Genomic DNA, 24,086 nt, shown 5'->3' with positions numbered 1-24,086 from the left:
TACTTACTGCAATATATTCAGAAACATAAGAAAAAAACATGATATAATACACAGATGAAAAGTATTGCAGAGAATTATGCAGTCACCTAATAAGTCAATACTAATATTATACAGTCAATACTAAACAAGCCAATACTAACAATACTAATATAATATAATATTAAATAATTATAATCTGATCCAGCATAAGGTTTCTTTTAAATCTTTCCTCTACTAAATAGTTTTATGATGTCAGTCATTACTATCAGTACTTAGGAAATTTGACAAATGAAGTTTCTCTATTGACATATACTCTACATATGATGAAGTGTTAATAAGTGCTGATATCAGGGACAGCAAAAGACCCACACAGAGTCATTGAAAACTTTCCTTTTTTTTAAAGAGACTATTGTTATTTAGAATTATGGCAAGACAACTAAGACTATGTATGAGCAACGTGAATTACGTTTTTGTCAACAGTAAATTTCTCTCTCTCTCTCTCTCTCTGAGTGATTTCTTTTTTTTTCTCTGTGGAATATTTAATTTTTTAAGGGAAAGAGAGAAAGCTGTCACAACTTGGCACTGCACATCCAAGGAATGAACAAGTTATCTTATTAATGTATGTCATTCCATTTGTAAAGAGTTGTAAACCCATAGCATTTTAAATCTTAAGTTATTAAGAGTTAATGGTGAGTTTTACAAAGCAAATATATTATGCATAAGTGCTATTTTTTTAGCACTATAATGAAATATTTATTCAGTTATCCAGTTTAGGGAGTACACTAAACTTTATGCCATAAGGTAAAACATAATTCAGTATTATTTCAAATGAATTTTTTTTAAGGTGCTGACTTTTACAATTAAACATTTATTTTACAGATTATTATTATTATTTGGTTAAGCATTACTAATTTTCTGATATCCATTTAAAAAAAAAATTTTTTTTTTAAGTGGATAAGCTATTCCCTTGACCCATCAACATCAGGCTAATTTTACAATAATTTTTCAGCGTTAGTACCTTCTGTTATGAAAAGCATCTATTGATGTCATGTCTTAAACGACTTTCAAGAAATTATAAAAAAATGTAAATAAAAGAATGAAATCATCTAAGTACTTCTGAACAGATTAATACTTGTTTTGTGGATGAGAAAAGCAACACTAGTACAGTGCTGCTGTCCTCTGCCAACTTCGTAAATATAACAGTCAAGAGCACTTATATAAACTAATGTGAGATTGAGATGAAGTTAAGCCTAAACTTCAACTCATGGTGCTATCACACACCCTGCAAGATTATACAGCAAGAAATACATCATCATCATCAAATTCCTGACATGTACCCTCAAGGGGTGTACAGGATATGATAGTACTACATGAAAAAAATTACACCATTACTAACTTCCTATCTACAATTTTCCTCCAAATCAGTCTGTTACTTGTCAAGACTCCAACATTATCAGATCTTATATTTCTATCGTCTAAGGCGCATTGTACTATATCTATCCACCTATATCTTGGTATTCCTCTGGGTCGTTTTCCTGCTAAACTGGCAGAGAACACTTGTTTTGCTAATCTTTCCTCTCCCATCTGTTTAAGTGACCATACCACCTGAGACTAGCTCTGCTAACGCATTCCTGGATGCTGACAATGTCAAGTTCTTTCCTAATATCCTCGTTTTTAATATGATATTGCCATTGATGCCATCTGTTCACACCTCTAATCTTTCTCAAGACTCTCATATCTGTGGTCTCTAGTCTTTGGTCAAGTGTTTTACTTCTGACCCAGCTCTCAGATCCATAAGTTAAAACAGGTTTGAACACTATCTTGTATACAGCTAGTTTAGTGTTCCGACTAATTTCTCTCTTATTCCATATGAATTTATTCAATTAACTTCCTACCATACCAGCTTTGTTGATTCTGTTGTCTATTTCCATATTTAATTTACCATCTTCACTAAAAATCATGCCTAAGTAGCTGAAATGTTTTACTTGTTCCACAGGCTCCCCGTTCACAACACAGTTGACATTTTCAACAATTCTCCCTATTTTCATTGTCTTTGTCTTTTTAATGCTGATATCTATTCTCTTCATGCCATATCTATTACAACAGTTATTCAATTTAGTCAGGGAATCTTGCAAACTTGTAGCAGATTTATTTAGAAGTATAACATTGTCCCCATAAAGCAAAGAGCTGACATTAACATCTCCAATTTTGATATCATGTTTAATACCACTTTCCTTCCTAATGTGATCCATATAGATAATGAATAACAGAGGGGATAATGTACACCCTTGTCTCACACCAGATTTATCATTAAACTATCTTCCTGTACATCCTTCAATTCTAACTGCCGACTTACAACTCAAATACAGACTAAGTATTGCTTGATATAATTCCCCATTGACACCATATAACTGTAGTGTATTGAATAGCTTCTCTCTTGGCACCTTGTCATATTCCTTTTTCAGATCGACAAAACTTAAATACAGATCTTTGTTATATTCCCATGCTTTTACAACTATTTGTCGTAAAGTCAAGATCTGATCTTGAAAGCCTCTATTTGGCCTGAATCCAGCTTGGTCTTCACCAAGCTTTTCTTTAACAATTCTTCTCAACCGTTTCTCAAGTATACTTGCAAGATCTTGCCAGGAACACTCAGTAGAGAAATACCTCTGTAATTCTCACATTCAGTTTTATTTCCCTTTTTATATATGGGTACTATTAGAGCTCTACTCCAATCATTGGGAATTCGTCCCTCTGTCCAGGCTTTCTGAACGATGCAGTGCAGCCACTGTAACTTTTATACCACCATACTTCAGCATTTCTGGTCGAATATCATCTACTCCTGCTGCCTTTAAACATTTCAAGCCTTTGATGGCTTTTTCTACTTCAAGTATGGATATGTATTCCTAACTGTATGCCTGTTGAGTGTTTTTAACCAATGTTCTATCACTGCTTATTTCATGTAACAATTTTTCGAAGTAATTACTCCATACTTCAAGGATATCTTTTTCTCCCAATTTCATGTCACCTTTATCATCTTTAACTCCTTTTACAGCACTCTTTCCTCCATTTCTAAGCTTCTTCAACAACCTCCAGAATATCTTACAACCTTCTTTATATTTATTTTCTATGTTCTTGCCAAAGTCCTCCCATGACTTTTGTTTAGCTAGTTTTACACGGTGTTTTGCATTCTTACATTTGTCTCTGTATTCAATAAGAGCAAAAGTTGACTTATTTTCCAGGAACTTTTGATATGCTTACTTCTTTTCCTTCACTGCCTCTTTAACTTCCTGTGTCCAATAAGTATGACAAACTTAGGAGATTGATTGGCACAATGCCATGGCATGAGAATTTGTTGGGTGCTGCTATAGACCAGGTGATGGAATAGATGGTGGAGATAGTATGCATAAACAAATTGATGAAATGAGTATAATTATTATGGGTGATTTGAACTATGATAACATTGATTGGAAGGAGGAGAGGACACATGTGAGGAAGGAAATGGATTTTATTCAATTATTAAGGAATAACTATCTGAGACAGCATGTGATTGAAAATACTAGGGGGGGGGTGAGAGTGCATAACCTGGTAATAGCATCTGAGAATTTGACTGTAATGAATATGACCATGTTGCCACCTATTGGTGAGAGTGATTATAAGGTCTTGATCTGAGAGGTGGCTAAAGGTGTGGAATTTTTGATTAAGACAGGGTATATGCGGAATTACCGTGCTGGCAAGTATTACAAGCTTAGGAGATTGCTTGGATCGGTTTCATGGCATGTACAACTGCAAGGGCTGGATGTCGATAGAGCATGGGAAGTGGTCAAGGAGCATTTACAGGAAGTTATGGCTGATTGTATACCTAGGGTCTGAATAGTAAAACAAGTAGGGGTTAAATAAATGAATAACACCATTAAGCTTGAGCTGCAAAAAAAGAAACAACTGTGGAGGGAATTTAAAGAAAGAGGTGACCTTCAGGCACACGAATGGTATAAAGTGCAGGCCAGAAGGGTAACAATAAAAAAAGCAAAAGCAGATTATGAAAGGAAACTTGCTATGCAAGCTAAAGAGAATCCCAGACAGTTCTTTTAATATGCTGCAAGCAAAAAAAAAACTGTACACGGCAAAATGATTTTAAGGAATGACGATGGTAAGGAGGTCACTGAATCAGTCGATATAGTGGAGTTACTGAGCAAGCACTTTGCAAAAGTATATCATCCAGGTGGTGACATTGAAAAAATGAAGGAACCATTAGTTTATATGGGAATTGTGATGAATGAAGTGGAGGTGAATAGTCTATTACAGAACCTTAATGTGAATACATCTGTGGGATTGGATTGTATACTGGCACGGGTCTTGCGTGAAGCGGCTAAAGAATTATCAGTGCCCTTGACCATGTTGTTTAATCTGAGTCTCGGGTCTGGTTTAGTCCTGAAGGTGTGGAAAGAGGGGAAAATAGTTCCACTGCATAAAGGAGGATCCAAGACTACGGTTGCAAATTACCGACAGATCTGCATATCAGGAGTCGTTGTTAAGGTCTTGAAGAAAGCAGTCAAGGGAAAAATACAGGAATGGATTGATGAAAATGAGATACTGTATGGGGGACAGCATGGCTTTGTGAAGGGTAGATCATGCCTTAGTAACTTGCTCAAGTTTTATAGCACAGTGACAGCTGAACTGGATAAGGGTAATGGGTTTATAGTGATACTGCTGGACCTGTCTAAAGCATTTGACAGGATACCACATGGAATTCTAAACCATAAACTACAACGTATGGGAATGGATATAGGGTTGGTGAGATGGATAGGTGGGTGGTTGATGGAGAGATATCAAAGAGTAGTTTATTCAGGAGTAGGGTCCAAAAGACGGCCTGTGACTAGTGGTGTGCTGCAGGGTTCTGTTCTTGGACCACTGCTGTTTAATTTGTTCATTAACGATATAGGGAAGGATCTAAGAGGAACAGTACATTTTTTCGCTGATGATGCAAAGTTGGGTAGGGCAATAGTGAATGCAGAAGATGTCAAAATCTTGCAGGACGACTTGGATAGATTGGAGTTCTGGGCTAAGGAGAATGGATGTCAATTTAATGTGACAAAATGTAAGGTTATGCATTTTGGGGTGAAAAGATTAGCAGCAGTATACCACATTGGTGGAACTGTACTCCAAGAGATTGATGAGGCCAGGGACTTCGGAGTGTTGGTGGATAGGGAGATGAAGTTTAGGGAGCACATTGCAAAAGTAGCTAAATCAGCTCATCAACTCACTTGGTTGTTGAAAAATACCTTGACGAGCAGAGACAAGCAAGTTATTGTACCTCTGTACCGAACCTTGATAAGACCTCATCTCAACTACTGTGCCCAGATTTGGTCACCTAGGTTCCTTCTTGATGGGGGAGGAGATGGAGAGGATCCAGAGGCGAGTGACTAAGATGATAGCAGGTCTATGTAATGAACCATATGAGAACAGGTTGAAGATTTCTGGGTTGCAGAAATTAGATGATATGATTGAGACATTCAAATTGCTAAAGGGTTTCTATAGGATTAATTCAGAGGATATTTTTGAGATTAGGACTGGTGTTGGGAGAACTAGGGGACACCTATGGAAGCTGGGCAAGAGTGTGGTTAGCAGGGGTATTAGAGCCGGGTTCTTTACTTTTAGAGTGGTAAATGAGTGAAATAAGCTGCCAGAGTCTGTTGTGGGTGCTATGATGGTGAACGAGTTCAAGACAAGGTATGATAGATACTGTGAGAATGTTGTATAGTTGTGTGGACATGATGTTTAGGGCCAACCTCGATGAGTCTAAGGACTCCCTGGAGTCGCCCGTAATAATAGTAATAAGAAACTACAAGGGTGATAATGCATGAGAGATGGCAAAAGAGTGTTTGAAGGAAGTAATAACAGACTGCATACCTAGAGCTGAGAGGGTAAATCAAGTGGAAACTAAATGGACGAATAGCATCATTAAGAGGAGCTATAACAAAAAAAATGAAAGGAATTCAAAGAGAAAGGTAACCAGCAGATACATGATCAGTACAAAGCACAGGTCAGAAAGGTAATCAGTAAGGTAAGAAAGACAAAACTGGCAGTCCAGGCCAAAGTTAACCCCAAAGAATTCTTTCAGTATGTTGCAAGTAAAAGAAAGAATGATTATGGAAGAATAATTTTAATGAAAGTTGATAGTAGAGAGGTAACTGAAGCAAACAAAATAACTGAATTACTAAATGAACACTTTGCAAGAGTATATCATCCAGAGAGAGATATTGCAGTAACAAGGGAGGCAAGGGCTTATATGAAAATATAGGTAGATGAACTGGAGATGCATAGGATATTACAGAACCTTTATATGAATACAGCTATGGGATTAGATGGTATACCAGCTGAAGTTTTATGAGAAGGTGCTAAGAAACTTGCAGTGCCTTTGACTACATTGTTTAAGTCTCAGCTCTAGGGTGGCCCCAAGGTCATGGAAATAGAGGAAAATAGTTCCATTGAATAAAGGAGGCTCCAGAACTAAGTAATCAGTCAGTAATTTGATACAAATTACTGACTGATCAATATCTCAGGAATCTGGGTCAAAGTATTGGAGAAGTTGGTTAAAAGAAGAACATAGGAATAAGTAGACAGAAACAGGATACTATAATAAATTTAGTTTAATCCTTTATCCAAGTGTAAGCAAACAAAGTTTGCACCTGAAAGTATCTTCAGGACTGGGGCAAGGTGGTACATGTGACTTACTTATCTTTTATAATGCAGGGACTGCTGAGTTGGATAAAAGGTAATGGGTTTATAGTGATACTGTTGGACTCTGCAAAGTTTTTGACAGGATAAATTGCAACACATACAGAGGGATATAAGCTGGTGAAGTGGATAAGAGGGTCGCTGATGGAGAGATAGCAGACAGTACTTTATTAAGGAGTACAGTCCAGTAGAAGGTCTGTGACTAGTGGAATGCCACTGGGCTCTCTGTTCTTGGGCCACTACTATGTAATTTGAACATTAATGATATAAGAACCACCTGGCCCCAGTCATGAAGATACTTTCAGGCACAAACTTTGTTTGCTTACACTTGGATAAAGGATTAAACTAAATTTATTATAGTCTAACCAAGTGCAAAATAAACTTCCAAAACAGGATACTATATAGAGGCATCATGATTTTGTGAGGAATGGATCATACCTCATAACTTACTTATCTTTTACAATGCAGGGACTGTTGGATAAAGGTAATGGGTTTATAGTGATACTGTTGGATGAACTCTGCAAAGTTTTTGACAGGAATTCTAATCAATAAATTGCAACACATAGAAAGAGATATAAGCTGGTGAAGCTGTGGCGTAGCTAGGGGGGGGGGGGGGACTTTGCTTTCCGTACAATAGTTGTGACTATTGTAGCCTGCTGCTTATAACATTCATAACGGACATCATCCTTATGCAAACAGTATTCCTTCCATATTGCCTTTTTCTTATGAATCTCTTGCTTAGTAAGATTACCCATCTATTTGACTCCTACTCTATTTATTCTTTGAACTCTTGGATCACATTTTGATATCGCATCATTTTAGTATTGTTTAAATGCTTCCCATGCACTGTCGATATTCTTTCCATCCAGCAACCAATCCCATTCCACTGAACTCAGTATACTCTCCTCAGTTGGTCATAATTTCCTACTTTGTAGTTCAGCATGTAACCTTTTCTGAATGGAACATTCATAAACTTAGTCACTTCCCAAGTGAGTACTGCATAATCACTGTCACCAACCAGAGGCAGAATAGTTACATCTTTAACTGAAATGCCCTCTGACGCTATAATCAAATCTAACACTCTTTGCCCCCGAGTTCCTTCTGTCACATGATGCTTGAGGAAGTTGTCCCACAACAGCTCAATAAATGCATTTTCATTATCTCATGAGATTCTAGTGTTACCCAATCAATATTTGATAATTAAAGTCTCCCATTACGATTACTCTTTTCATACTCATCTTTTCTATTTGGTGATGCATTTCTTCATCAGTAGCAATGGATCCACCAGGTCTGTAACAACACTCCACTATGTAATTGATCTTGTTAGATTCCACCTCACAATAGATGGCTTCAAACTCATAGCCACATGAAATATTTTTAGTAGCAGTACTACAATCATAGGGCTCAACTCTAACTGGATTCAGGTCATCCGATATTATTAGAAGCACACCCCTCCTTTCCTATCCTTCCTAAAAATACTGTACCCTTTACATTCGATACCAGTTAGTAAGTCTGTTCTGATAGCCAGGTCTCACTAATTCCTACAATCTGAGGTCACAACATATTGACTAAGGCAACAAACTCTATCGCTTTGTTTCTGATACTCCTAGCATTCATGTACAGACATAATAATTCACCTGTTTGTTCTTTTGTATTGCTTTGTCTGCAGTCTGCCTGACACAGTTGGACAACTTGCAGGTCTCTATTCATCTCTAATGCGTTACACATGTAGACATCTTTGCACATATTTGATGGGTCCAAACTGGACGAACACAAACCCGAAATCGTTCTCTCCTTGTCAACATTTCCATGACAAAGCCCATTCCCGTCATTAACACAGATGCATAACATTGTCGCTCTTGCACTCATATTCACACCATTCCTCCCTTTATAATTTACCTTCCTTGACCGTGTTAGGTCTCATACCAGTTATTAGTTTTCTAGACTCCTGACACCAAACGCATACTAGCGTAGGTGTCCCTCTTATACAAATCCAATCTTCCCTCAAACTCACTCCAGACATCCAAAATCTCGCATCCATTCCTTCTACACAGCCTATGCATCGAATCGTTTTCCATCATAGCCCTTCTTCTTAATTCATTTTTATCATAGCGAGGTAAAATACTGACGATTTTCACTTTCTCACTCTTGCTTCTTCCAACAACCCTTTCATGCCCTCTCTCGTACTGAACTTATCACTCGTTAAGTCGTTAGTACCTACTACAACTATGATTTTGTTTACTTTTCTTTTGTGTTTTTGAATTGCTTCCTTTATATTCTTAATTTTCACTCCAGGAAAACTCGATGTTATACCTCACTCATCTATAGCATGTTTTATTATAGAGTTACCATATCAAATAACTTCTTTCTTTTTTATTAACAATGTCACTTACCTGATTTCCATTATTTCCTGACTTACCTGTTTCCTTGCTTTGTTGTTTCTTATTTTCCTGTTTATTTTTCTTTTTCTTCCTCTGTTCACTTAAACGCCTCGACTTTTTGCAATTCCCACATCGTCTCTCTCTCTCTCTGATGATCAGCTTCAACTTCGCTATTTTGGAGGTTAATTCATTTTCATTAATCTCCACCATGTCTCTAATAAACTCGTTAGCGGGGCTAACCTTCTTGTTCTCGTCTGCGGTGCTTTTTAAGCATCATATTTCTTGCTCTTTTTTTGGCACTATTTTAAACATATACTAAATATTGAAATATCTTAATAAAAATATGTGATAAAATATTAAATACACTAAAAAAACACTAAAATCTACACTAATATATTACAAACACTAATTTTCTAAGGAAAAACACAATAAAAATAATAAACTTATAAACAAGGAAGTTGTGTATATTAAAATTTAACATACATAATGTTATGTATTACTTAGCAGATTACTTACATGGTTGTGCTCTGAATAGGAGAAATCTCCTGGCTTCTCATTGATGGTTACTACAGTGGGTTTTATCTTAATTCCAGGTACAACCAGCACTTTAAGAATCATCACAGCATCAAATTCTTTCCATACAGGTTTTGAAGTTACCACATTCTGATGTAAAAATATGATAAAATTATAAAATTTTAATTTAAATATGATAAACTTTATTAAACTAGATTATAATGAACATATATTTCTTTTAATGTTGCTTTCATTAACATGAGCTACTTTTTGCGGAAAACAATTGATTATAATGAGCTATTGCTTTGTGGACAATGAGGACTGCAGTGCAGAAAATCACTCTTCAGAGGTAAGAAGTTGAAGGGATGAAAATGATTTTCATAATCTGGAATCTGCTCTTCAACCAATATGCTGCAGGTTTGAATCTCGCCGTGGGCATAGATATTTCTGAAGGTCTTCAGGTGGATGGATTTCATTGCCCAGTATGTTTCATTACCCTGCTTATTGGAGGCCTGAAATGACTTGAAAAAAAAAAAAAAGTTCCATGTTTGGTCTTTAGAGCAGGATTTCCAGATCTAGTAAAAATAAATTTAAAAAAATGCAAGAAAATATATATTAAAAAAATCAATGAAAATAGAAAAAAAAAAAATCTTCATCCACCCATGCTATGAATGTACTATAGGTTCACGAATAAACTTTTCATCAATGAAAGTGAAAATGGAACACAAAAAAATATAAAAAAGTAAATAAATAATACAGCAGATGAATAGAGGACAAGGAAACTTTATAGCAAAATAAATTACAAATAGAGGATCCTAGATTTGGCATTCTCAGACAAGCAACATTGGATCCTATAAAGGTACAAATGACATTTCTGTAGTGGAAGGAATGATAAAGAGTACAATTTGAATGGCTAAGGCAGATTATGCAGTTAATTATATAGAGGTTTTATAGCATAGATACTAAAGAAATGTTTCACTACATGACTGGAAGGGAGAGAACAAGAGTGGTCACTCACAGAAGTTGTGTAAGAGTGTTGCTAGCCATGGTGCAAGGACTACTTTTTTTTGGTGGGAGGAAGTGAAATAGGTTGCTAGAGATAGTCTTGAATGCATTTCCATGAACAACTTTAAAGAGAGATATGATAGGCATTGTGCCAATGGCTAGTGTGGGTTTCTCACGATGAGTCTTCAGAATCCATAGAGATGCATAAGTTGTGTAAGAGTGTTGCTAGCCATGGTGCAAGGACTACTTTTTTTTGGTGGGAGGAAGTGAAATAGGTTGCTAGAGATAGTCTTGAATGCATTTCCATGAACAACTTTAAAGAGAGATATGATAGGCATTGTGCCAATGGCTAGTGTGGGTTTCTCACGATGAGTCTTCAGAATCCATAGAGATGCATATCGTGTTTAATAATATTAAAACAAACAACATGAACTATTTCTTGTACAGAAACTCTATATGACACTTTCATTTATATTTTGTTCCTTCAACGAAACAAATATAAACAATTAATCCATTATATTTTACATAACGTGTGAGCAATAAAGTTTTAAAAAATACACAAATTTTATACTTACATATTTCAGTGAAAATTCCAATAGATTATAAACTCCTCTTACATGGGTATCTATAAAGCAGAAAAGAGAATATTATTAGAAAAGCTCTCATAATATACTATCAATGTACAATTTAATTTAGAGCTCTTTTAAGTGGAAATTTATAGGAATTCAATAAAACATACATTTACTTTTATAAATAAATAACTTAAGAAAAATATGGTTGCTTCGTCAAAGCCAGATAACTGGGAGGAGACCTCTACACAGTCTTTTAAGTAATGCAGATCAGCTGGGGCTTTAACAACACCATGTTGTTTTCATCAGAGCGAATAACAAAAAAGTCAGTTATTAGAACAAACTAAAACTTAACTTCAGAATAATTCATGACAAGTATCATAAAAATAAAAAACACAGCCACAAAAATGAAGTGGAACTGACAGAAGAATTAAAAAAATACCATTTAATAACACAAAGAAGACAAACAAATGAGACTCTTCTAAATAACTATAAGATGTTATATTCGGGCAATAATGATCAGGGAAAGAAAGGAGTAGCTATAGTCTTCAACACCAAACATGAAGAAAAAAAAGCATAGCTAGGTTTTTGGCACACTTGGCAAATTCAAAACTAAGTTCTTGTTTAGTGTGACAACTCCAATAATTGGTAAAATATACTATCACTGGTGCCATTCTGACATCAGAACTCTTGGGAACTACCCCAATTCAATAGTATTCCTATGCCACTGCATAAAGATAATCTCGAATCTCGAATAGTAGGCAATATCAAGCATAGTGATGTAGGCAAACATCAAAATAGGGAATCACACAATGAGACTTATTTGTGCCTGCATATGTGTGGGGGAGGAAGTGTATATTTTTACTTATATCCTCACACTCCAAGTGGTTTAAACTCTTAAATTCAAAACAGAAAGAACACTTGATACTGAACTCTAAATCAAGCTTGCATACAGATTCATATCCCAGGATATCTATATGTATCTTAACCTCTTAAATTAACCTAATTTAATCCATTTAATTTATTAAACCCATTAAGAGATTGAGTCTTCACACTCTTATAACCAAAATAAAAATCTTTAATTTATAAAAAAAGACATATATACAACATCAAATCAACTACTTAACTACACAAGTGTCAGTGTATTCTTCAAATCACAACAAGAAAAACACTTAAATGCGCACAACCTCTTTACAATCGCATAAACTAACACCTACCATTCTATATGGACAAAATTTCTGGAATTTCAGTTTATTGCTTTTTATAGAAACTTTTATTCCTTTTTGAATTTGCACAGAAGAAAGACTAACATAAAAACTGCTCTCTGTATAACAGCAACATAACAAATGAAATTCTTCTTGCATCTTAAAATCAAAGAACACTGAAGAAAATATATCTTGTCTTCATCCAAGAAACTTCTATAACATCATTTTCTATATAACAGCAAACTCTACTGAATACACTTCTAAAACCTGATCAACCATACGCTCACAACTCTGCCTTCTAAATAAAAGCATCTGAAGAAATAACTAAAACCATATGAACAGTTAGAAATTGTTTATCAGATTGAGAATCCTAAATAACAGCAACTTTGGGTCAATTTCCATATTAAACTGAAGCAATAATGTTTATCTTAGCTTTAACTGAAATAAATCCTATATGAATTAATGACAACTAAAAACTTCACTTATCCCTTTATACAAGGATATCGTTTCTCAGTCTTCCATTTCTAACTTTCTTATAATCTCTGTTCAGTCTTCACATATTGAAGACAAACTCCACAGTTTTCTCCTGTCGTGTGTTCCTTTCTAACTCCCAACAGCTGAATGCTTATCAATATCCAATAATATTAGAGCAACTTCCACTTTAGTCCACCATTCTATGCCACCATTATTGCTTTCAGCACTAAGCTTGAGATGATAAAGTTTTCTTCATAGTGCAGAAAAGTTTATTTAATTATAATTTCATTATGAAACAAGCAGAATTTTAAAAAAATCTGCATTTCACAATCTGAGGTAAGTTCGTTTAATCAGTTCTGATAATATAGTGATAACTTTTGATTCTCTCATAATTGACAACAACATATTTTATAAATACATTTATCTACATACAAACAGTACAAACATTTTTGACAGCTCATACTAAGTTTAAGCACATTTAAGCACTAATAACTAATTTTAATAAATTTATTTCATATCTAAGCAAGACTTCAGCTAAAGACAATCCAATATCTCAAAACGTCTTGCCCATGACATACAAAGTGAAACATATGTTTATCTAACTACTTGACAAAACAATACTTTATTAACTTTTTAACTCTAAATTATTTTCTTATTTTTAATTTGTGGGATATTTGAATTTTAATGAAGATTAAAATGCCTACATGCCTATAGTTAAACAGAAGTTTGGACTACAGGCACAAAAATTTACTCCCAGGCAAACTAAGGAAGAAGTAAAGGAATTTTTTAAGTAATTAAAAAGGAGCTGATATCAAGAAAAATAAATCACTAGTCCTTGCTAGAGATCTTAACCGTATAGTAGGAAACGAGTACCAGACATACAGAAATGTGTTGGGAAACACATTTCTGTATGTCTTGAGAGAAAAAGGCAAGGCTCATAATAATGATAAATACCTGCTGGATTTCAGTTCAGGACACAGACTAGATATCACTAACACCATGTTTAAACAGAGAGAAGATACAACACAAAGACACACAGATTATGTTACTGTGGATAGTGATATCTTTAGGCTAGTTTAGGATACAAGAATATACATTGGATATAAAATAGGAAATTCATTTAGTTTTAAAGCAGAATAAAATTAAACATCATAGTGAAAAGAAAATTTTGAAAAAAAAGTTTTAAAAAAAATCCAAGTTGAGCAGTTTTCAGAGGTTAACTAGACTTAAGTATATAAATGCTATGGAGGAAAAATGGAGTTGGAAAACAATAATCAAATACTAGATTATTGGAGATGGACTCACGGCAGACTGAAGACCACACTGACTGATTCAGTCAAAGAGAAATGTACAAAGTTGTCTGCAAGAATAGAAAAATCCATGTTGGACAGAAACAGTTAAATAGAAAGCCATGAAAAAGTAGAACACATCATCATCATGCGTATCAAGGATTTAGGCCTAGCATGGCCTGTTCCGGCCTTAGAAGTCATCGTTGAATCATTTAAGAGGATGTCCTGGTTTACTTTTTCCTAATGGCTTGTACTTTAAGGCTTGTTTTGGTAATCTTTCTGTTTTCATTCTTTAAACGTATTCCATCCATTTATGTTTATATTTTTTAATTTTTTTCTATTACTGGTTCTTGGTTTAATTCTTTCATAATAGTAGAACACATATCAAACATTCCTAGCAAGTAAGTTAGCATGTGCTCATAGAAAATACAGGGAAAAATATAAGAAAGCAAACCAGTGTGTAAAAATAGATAAACAAAAGCTTTGTTTATCTATTTTTGGAAAGACTGGTGAAAATATACAACATAAATATCAATGAGGTGACAAAATGTTCTGCATGCTATTCAACAAAGCATAGAAATGGAAGAAAGAGTACTGACAAGGAATTAGAGATGATAAAGGCGACATACGCCAGCAAAGGTTGGTCGAATGGTAGGGTCTCCACTACTAATGGCTCAGGCAAAAAGTTAAGCAAGTCTGAGCGTGGTTAGTAGTTGGAAGGGGCACATTTGTTCAATGAAAGCATATAGTGTGAGGTATAAGTGGCCCAAGACAGGATATTTAGTAGGGTGCTACAAACCAAGGCGCACAGAGGGTGGAGAGTAGGAGATGTTTAGGCAGTTGAGCTTGGCAAGTGCAAGAAGAATGATTTTTATGGGAGATTTTAACTACAGCAGTATAAGCTGGGAAGAGGAAAATGCATGTAGTAACAAGGGAATGAAATTTCTAGAATTCTTGAGGGACAAATGACTTAGGCAACATGTAATAGAGGGAATTCCATCCTCCATGGAACTGCCCCATGGAGGGAGGAATTGGAAGTCCAGGATATCATTAGTGCTTGGAAAATTGTGAAGGAATGTTTGTTAGCAGCAATAGTAAGCTGTATTCCACGAATGAAGAAGAGGTCACAATTTTGTGTAAAGTGGATGACAAACAATATCAAACAGGAACTGCAGTTGAAAAAGAGATTATGGAAGAGACATAAGGAGATGGGTGGAGAGCAGATGCACGAAGGATATAAGATGTAAGATAGGAGAGTAACTAGTATGGTGATGAAGGCAAAACTGGAATATGAGAAGAGATTGGCACTAAGATCCAAAGAAAATCCTAGGGAATTTTTTAGCTATGTGGCAGTAAGAGAAGAAATGATTGTGGAAGAATGACATTGCGGGATAAAAATGGGAACAGAGTGACTGATGCAGAGGACATAGTGGAGTTGATCAATGAGCACTTTATTGGAGTATTTCATCCTGGAGAAAAAGGTTTTAATACTAGAAGGATACGGTAGGTTTAGAGGTGCAAGAGGAGAACATGTTCCAAATACTGAGTACTCTCGATGTCAGTAAAGGTGTGGGACTGGATGGTATTTCACCAAGGGTTTTGAGAGAATGTGCTAAAGAACTGACAGCTCCATTGACCTGGCTCTTCAATAAAAGTTTGGCTGCAGGAAAGGTACCCAAGGAATGGAAGGAAGGTAGATAGTGCCGTTGCATAAGGGCAGTAGCAGACTGGAGGTGTCTAATTATAGGCCAGTTTGTGTATCATCAGTAGTTGTTAAGGTGTTGGAGAAATTAGTGAGGGACTATATACAGTGTTGGGCAGATGAGGGTAATGTTATCTGTGAGAATCAACATGGATTTGTTAAGGGGTGCTCTTGCTTTAGTAATATGATTGCCTTTTATAATAAAGTGACAAGAGCAGTTGATGAGGGAAAGGCATATACTGCCATTTTTTTTGGATTTTGCAAAAGCATTTGACAGGGTGCCACATGATAAGCTGATATTTAAGTTGCAGCACATGGGTTTGGATGTCAGGTTGGTCAACTGGATTCAGGATTGGCTGTCTGACAGGTATCAGAAAATTGTGTATGGTGGGGTAATATCAAGGAAGCAGAAGGTTAAAAGTGGGGTTCCACAGGGCTCAGTACTGGGACCTGTATTGTTCAGCCTTTATATCAATAACATTGTCAATGGATTGCAAGGGAATATTCAGTTGTTTGCAGATGATGTAAAGCTGGGAAGGGTTATCAGTAATAGTGCAGATGTAGCAGCCCTGCAAGAGGATTTGAATAAACTAGATGGCAAATGAATGGGGTATCAGTTTAATGCAGCAAAATGCAACATCTTGAAATTTGGGATCTGTTGATAGGAGGCTGCATACTCTATTGAAGGAAGTATGGGAGACAAGAGATCTGGGGGTGATGATTGATAGAAAACTGAAATTCAGGGAGCATATTGCAAAGGTGGTGAAGGTAACCAAGAGGATTGCTGCAATACTGAGGACACTGACCTGCAGAGATAAAAGAGTTATTATTTCATTGTATAAAACCCTGATCAGACCAAACTCAGACTACTGTTCTCAAATTTGGTACCCAGGATTTGAAGGGGATAAATTAACTGTGAAAAGGGTACAGAGGCAGATAACAAAGATGGTTTCAGGACTGCACAATATCAGTTATGAGGATCGGCTGAGGGAATGTGGACTGCAGAGTTTGGTAGATAGAAGGAGAGGTGATATGATTGAGACTTTTAAACTGTTGAGAGGAAGTTACAGGGTGGACATTATAGAGTTCTTTCACTTGGAACAAGGGGCCATCCCTGGAAGTTATGAAAGGAAGCTATGAGCAAGAGGGTGATGAGTGGTCTCTTTGTGTAGAGGGTGGTTGAACGGTGGAATGCATTGCCTAATAGTGGTGAGAGCAAGAACGGTCAATGAGTTCAAGGAGTGGTATGATAGACTTTGTGTTTCCTAAGGACCTCCCACGATGAGTCTCTTGACTCCATGGAAGCCTGAATAATAATAATTAAGTGTCAGAATAGTATAAAATTTTCAAAAGGAATACAATCAAGAGTATATCAATATTTGAGGTAAAAAAAAAGCCATCAAAAACATGAAATGTGGGAAGACAGCTGGGGAAGATGATATTCGAACATAGAAGTGTGGAATAGAAATTGGAGTAGAGCTCTCATAGTACCCATCTATAAAAAGGGAAATAAAACTGAATTAGAGAATTACAGTAGAATTTCTTTGTGGAGAGTTCCAGATATGCATATCTGGAATTCTTTTGTGTAAAGAAATTTCACCTGAATTTCAGGCTCACCACCTGATTTCAATGATGTCTTGTAGCCATATCCAAGAAATCTGCTATCATAAAATGTCTTGTTCTTATTCCAAGCATGAAATGGAAAACTACTCCAAAATTCTTGCTTTTATGCAGGGGCTCATTTGCATATACTGCTGAAAGTGGTACTCATTTGTATACAATAACCAGACTCGGCATCACTTTTTACATAATGTGCCTGACTTTCATATGTTTTCTCCTCTCTCTCCCAAGTTATTGTAATTTTTCTCTTTGTTCCTTAATTTATGAAAACCAGTGTGGAATAAACATAGCTGTATCACGAGAAGTCAAATGAATAATTTATATGGAATAAGAGAGAAATTAGTTAAAACATTAAGATAGTAGCACTCAAAACAATGTTCAAACGAATTTTAACTAAGGAGACATTCTCAGGTAGCGTGGTCACTTAATGAAATGGGAAAGAAAAGATTATAAAAGATTATTAACAAATTAATCTGGAGGGAACCTGTTGATAGGAAGTTAGTAATGGTGTAAACTTTTCATGTAGTACTATTAAGAATTTGATGATGACAACAAAGAAAAATATATAAAAAATTATTTTGCACAACTGCTTTATATTCTGGCTAGTAAAAAAAAAATTTCTCAGTCTCAGACATTGCCTACACATACCTAACCTAATAAGGTAGCACATGTAGGCAATGCCTGAGATTGGCAAATTTCTGTCACCCATAGATGACCTCATCAAGAACAATCACAGAATACAGCAGGCAGTTGTATACAGCTTAATATGGATACCAGTGATTTATGCAATTCCGCTTTTTTTTTTGTGATATAATCTCAGTAAAAATAAATAGCAATAATAAAAAAATAACAATAATAGTATTAATACTATTCAATAATTAATTTATTTAGTTTCTTTTGTTGTGTACACAGTAGCAAAGTTCCAATCAAAGGATTGGTTGGAAGGGACATTATTTGTGACTGTTTTCCTAAATATATATTTCCCTTGTGAAAGATTTCTGAAAGGTACATGACATCTTACTATGTACCTTCAAGAATGCATGAGCAGAGCTAATATATAGATACATAATGAAGAAAGAATTAGTAAACAGATATTTGATACCAGGATGGTAGAAAAATATCACAAAGAAGACTAAAATCTAAGTAAACTGATATTGTTAATAGTGTCATAAATGTAATATGACACAAATCACAAAGAAATTTGCAAGAAAATTTAGACAGGAAGCTACTTATAATATAAACCTAATTATATTATTATAACATTCTGTATATCTCTTGATCAAGAATAGGGAAATAATGATGACAAATGTGGATTTTTTTTTGGTTGTGATTTTAATGTAATAGAGCTAATTATTTCTGTTAATTTTAATTATGACAATTGTTTTTATCCTCCTCCCAGAGGACATCTTTTATGCAATGGAAAGAACTCGGGTTTTTCCAGATGAAGGGAATCATTGTTACTGACTGAGTTATAGAGTCTTTGTAATAAGCATATTAGGTGATTAGATTACTGTAAATAAATTTAACAACTCTTCTACTTACATTGTGAATCACCATCATCCCAGTAAAGTTCACCTGATGCTTCACCATTTTCATCTGGCAGAACCAAAAGACCAAATGGATTTTTCCGACTAAAAGAGAAAGATAAAATATTGTTATGTACAATGTATTTTTTTGTTTTAATTGGTTGAATTATAGAAACAGCATTTGCTATGTTTATGGTACATATACATTTCTACATTGAAAACTGTTTAAACTTCATTTGCTATAGACTTTTTTTTTTTTTTAATTTTTCTTTCAAGTGACAAACAAACTATATACAGGGTGTTCGGGATAAATTTGACAGTTTCGTAAGGAAAAAGAAAATCTTCTTTGTATCTATTAAATTTAATGAATTGACAAAAAAACATTACAGGCAGAGTTAATTACAATACTATCAACAAGATTTACTCAAAATAACCACCATTAGCATCGATCACAGCTTCAATTCTGCTTCGGAACCTCGAACAAGCTGATGCTACAGTCTCCCTGGGAAGGGCCGCAAAAACTGTTTTAATTTTATCCATTAACTGGGCTTTTGTATTACTGGAAGTGCGATTGGTGTCTTTTTCAACTGCGCCCCATACAAAATAATCCATGGGGTTAAGGTCTGGGGAGTTTGGAGGCCAAACATTTGGACTGGTGAAGTCGTAGAAATTTTCAGACAACCATTTTTGACTTTTCCCAGAGGTGTGGCAAGGGGCCGAATCCTGCTGCCATACATACGGCCTACCATTGGCTACCCTTGTTATCCAGGGCTTGACTACAGTTAGCAACTCCACGAACAAAGCCCGAATTCCAATGCCAGGGTTCTTCAACACCTGTTCCTGCAGATTTGCGAGGAATTCTGCTGTACGAACGCAATCAGATCGTCTGCTAGGGATCTTTCTTCTTGCTACATCCTCGTAGTCACCATTGCAAGTCTCTAGTTCATGCCTGATTGTTTTTACTGTATTCAGGGAGCATTGGGCAGCAGTCGTAATATCCTTATTTTGATGGCGGGCACGAATCATCATGATACAAGTTATTCTCTTCCATGATTCAGGTGGGTTCCAGCTATCCATCCTTTCTGACATCTTGTATATGAATGAAGAAGGGTCCAAACTTTTAAATGAAGAGAAGTGTGTGTTAATACATGTAACTTACGGAAAAATATAATTAATTATAAATATGTCAAATTTATCCCGAACACCCTGTATATATATATATATATATATATATATATGGCTTGTGAAGATAATGTCTCAAAGCCACAAATAAGCTCTTATAAATATTAGGTGATTAGACATAATGAGAGTTAGCGAGACAAGGTGAACAGGAAATGAAAAACTGAAAGGGACAATTTTTATCTTTTCAGGAAGAGAAAAACACAAAAGAGGTATTGAAATCATGATGGAAAAAGGAATTTTCCAAAGCATTCTTGGATATTGACTTGTAAGTAACTCAATCATACTAATCAAACTTGATAAAATTTTTGACATTGGCATCCTGCAGATATATGCTTCCCTGGTGAAGAGGTTTATGAGGAGGTGTAAAAGGTTATAAAACAAATAAAGAAAGATGATATCCTGATTGTTAGTGACACTTAAATGTAAAAGTTGGATCCACAGGAAGAGGAGTGTCCCCATAACTGATAGTTTTTAAACTGGGATGTGTATAAGAGAAGTGTGCGAGGTTAATTGAGTTTTGTTAGCAAAATGATCTGATAAGAACAAATACCTTCTTTCAACAACCAAAATTATGACTGCATTATTATTATTATTACATGACACCTCCAGAGTCTAAGAACTCATTGAGGGAAGGCACTCTACAACTTTACATCTCAACTATTTAATCCACCAACTACACAGAACTGTTACTACCATCATCATCATCTATATACAATGCCATTACTGCCCATTACCACTAGTTCTTGCCTGTAAATTGCATAACTTCTCAAGGCTGATTTGCCTGTATGTGGGATGAAAAACTGAGTTTTCAGGAGAAAAAGTCCAGAGGGCAAAATCAGAAACTACATGGATTATAATGATTATAATCCATGTGGCTTATATAATGATTAGAAAACGATTCTCAAATAGTACTGTGCAAAGAAACACATACCCAAGAATAGATATAGATTCAGACCCCATTTCAATTGCTTCGAAATTAAAAACAAGGCTTAAAAAAAACATTAAGATTAGAAAACAAAAACTCATCAGTTACCCAAAGAATTAATCAATTAAAAATAAGCATGCAACAAATTCAAAAAAGATTCAAAACAGAAGAAATCATGGATGAATAAAAGTACATTAAATCTGTTCACCATAAAAAGAAAAAGCAAAAAATAAAATAAAATAAAATAAAATAAACCAAAATATAAATCTTTAAAAAACATAATCAGGTAAGCATGTAGAGAGACCAAAGAAATGTGGCTTAATAATATAGTTTTTCATGTGGTAGTGAGTTTGAAGCCATCTGGTGTGAGGTGGAATCTAACAAAATCAGATACATAGTAAGGTGTTGTTAGAGACTTAGTGGATCAGTTGCTAGGGATGAAGAAATGCATCACCAAATAATGACGATGGCTTCAAACTCACTACCACATGAAAAACTATAGAAGAAAGTTTTTAGAAGAAAGTTTTCGGAATATTTCATTAGTTTTTTATTTAAGATTCCGCTATATATTTTGTAACAGGAATTTAGTATATTGATACCTCTATAGTTTTTAGGGTCATCTCTATTACCTTTCTTAAAGATAAGGATGTTGTCCGTTATAAAAATTATAAGCACCAGACCAGAAGAGTCACAACTGTTGTACAGAAAGCTAAGTTTGACTATGAAAAAGAAAACTGGCTATAACAGCTAAAGGCAGCCCACAAGAATTCTATTGATATGCTGCAAAGAATAACTCTGCTGAATGCAGATGGTGTGAGGGCAACAGATGCAGAAGAGGTTGTTCAATTATTGACTGCCAAATTTGCTAAAAGCTATCAACCTGGTTTATGCAAAGAGTGTATGCTGTAATACCTTCTCTAATAAGAGAAGGTATTGCAGTTGTTGCACAAACTGAATAAGAATTCAGTAATTGAGACTGATGGGATATCAGCATGGGTAGTAAAAGTTTTCAGCAAAACTGGCTATTCCTTTAGCCAGGCTATATAACTTGAGTCTCAAAAAATGGAAGATTCTGCAGGAATGAAAGAATCCCATTGCACAAGTGTGGTGCAAAGACTGATGTATCCAACTATTGACCAATCAGTATCTCAGCAGAGCTGGTGAAAATTTTCGAAAAGTTAGTTAGGTCTCACATTCAGAAATGGGTTGACAGAGAATCTCTACTTTGCAATGAACAGCATTGTTCATTCCCTTTTACTAAGGGAAGGTCATGTTTTAGCAACTTGCTCACATTCAATAATAATGTTACCATTGAGCTAGACAACGGGAATGGGTACACCATGATACTTTTGGTTTTTGCTAAGGTTTTTGACAGAATACAGAATGGAAGACTGTTGCATAAATTGGAGAATATGGGTTTGGATTATAAAATATTAGTGTGGATAAGAGGATGGCTGACTGACAGATATCAAAAAGTGGTATATGGAGGATGCGAATCTGCAAAATTTAAGGTAATCAGTGACATGCTTCAAGGATCAGTGATTTTGGTTTCATGTTATTCAATCTGTACATTAATGACATTAGGAAGGATTTGACAGGCAACATAACTATTTGCTGATGGTGCAAAGATAGGTACGGTAATCAGGAATGTGGCTGATATGCAGAACTTGCAGAATCATTTGAATAGTCTGGAATTGGGGGTAATGGAAAATGAATGTCAGTTCCATGTCAGTAAAAGTATAGTCATGCAATCCGGTGTAATTAGATATCCAGTATCGTATTATATTGATTGTATTATGCTAGAAGAAACTGATCAGGCTAGGGATCTTTGGAGTGTTGATAGATAGGAAGCTGAAGTTCAGGGAGGCCACGTAGCAAAGATTGCAAATACAACTCAAAAGATAATTGCAATGATTAAACAAACTTTCATATGTAAAAGATAAGGATATCATTTTGCCTCTTTACGAAGCCTTGATATGATCTCACTTGGGCTATTGTGCACAGATCTGGTCTCCTGGCTTTCATTGTGATTCTAATACAGTGGAGAGAGAGAGAGAGAGTGTGCAAAGGAGTGTGTTAAAAATGGTGTAAGGATTGTCGAATACTAATTATGAAGACAGATTGAGAATTTGTCTCAATGGAGAAATAGGGGTGATATGACTGAGACTCATAAACTTCTGAATAGATCATACAGGATTTCAGTTGATGGAATTTTTTATTTTATGGAGGATGGGGAAATGACAAGAGGCATCTTGGAAGCTGATAATGAATGCTGCTAAGGGGTGAGATCTATATTTTTCTCATAGAGTGGCACTGATTGAAATGGATTGCCATTGGATGCTGTGTGGTCTAACAGTGTGAATGAATTCAAGAACAAATATTATAGCTGGCACATGTAGTACATTGCCTCACTCGATGAGTTCCTGACCCCCCCTGAAGGTCTCTCTTAATAATAATAATAACACAATAATATAGAAGATCAAGAGGTACACCAAAAAAATAAAACAAATGATGATCAATCAAATTAATGATCCATGGAATTTTTTAATCAAGAGCAATGATGGCAGAATGTTATTTGAAACAGAAGTTAAGAAAAGGTGGGTTGAATATATTTCAGATCTTTTCAAAGATGAGGAGATAATAATAATACCAGAGTTTAGCAATTGTGAAGACAGTCCTCTAATACTAAAAGAAGAAATATTAAGAGCTATAGAGCAAATTAAGACCGGAAAGATCCCAGGTCAAGATGACAGCTATACAGAAATGCTAAAGGCCCAAGAAGAAAATGGAATAGAAGAGCTAATGAAAATATTTAACCATATTTATGAACGTGGATATGTTCCTCGAATCCAGAATTCTATCTTTATAAACATCCTAAAAAAAAGGTTGGGGGCAACTGAATGCAAAGATTACAAATGAAATTAAGCCTACTGAGACATGTAATAAAATTACTGTTATGAATTATACTTGGAAGAATA

At 35.2% G+C, this 24,086-nt stretch overlaps 1 protein-coding gene across 1 annotated transcript in view; it reads right to left on the bottom strand.

The window, feature by feature from the left end:
- The window catches only part of LOC150097206 (lysosomal alpha-glucosidase-like), a 152,104-nt gene that overhangs the window by 444 nt on the left and 127,574 nt on the right, over positions 1-24,086 (bottom strand). Inside the window, exons 15-17 of the mRNA XM_090406804.1 lie at positions 19,018-19,106; positions 11,192-11,241; positions 9,615-9,761 (exon numbers count right to left, since the gene is read on the bottom strand). Coding sequence (XP_090262930.1) covers positions 9,615-9,761; positions 11,192-11,241; positions 19,018-19,106 — 286 coding nt within the window. The remainder of the gene's footprint in view (positions 1-9,614; positions 9,762-11,191; positions 11,242-19,017; positions 19,107-24,086) is intronic.

This window comes from Typopeltis vanoorti, chromosome 17 (genome assembly GCF_054136105.1).
Source record: "Typopeltis vanoorti isolate ZY-2024b chromosome 17, IOZ_Tvanoo_1.0, whole genome shotgun sequence".
Taxonomy (NCBI): Eukaryota; Metazoa; Arthropoda; class Arachnida; order Uropygi; family Thelyphonidae; genus Typopeltis; species Typopeltis vanoorti.
The sequence above is the reverse complement of the archived record's forward strand: the minus strand, read 5'-3'. Positions and strand labels throughout refer to the sequence as shown.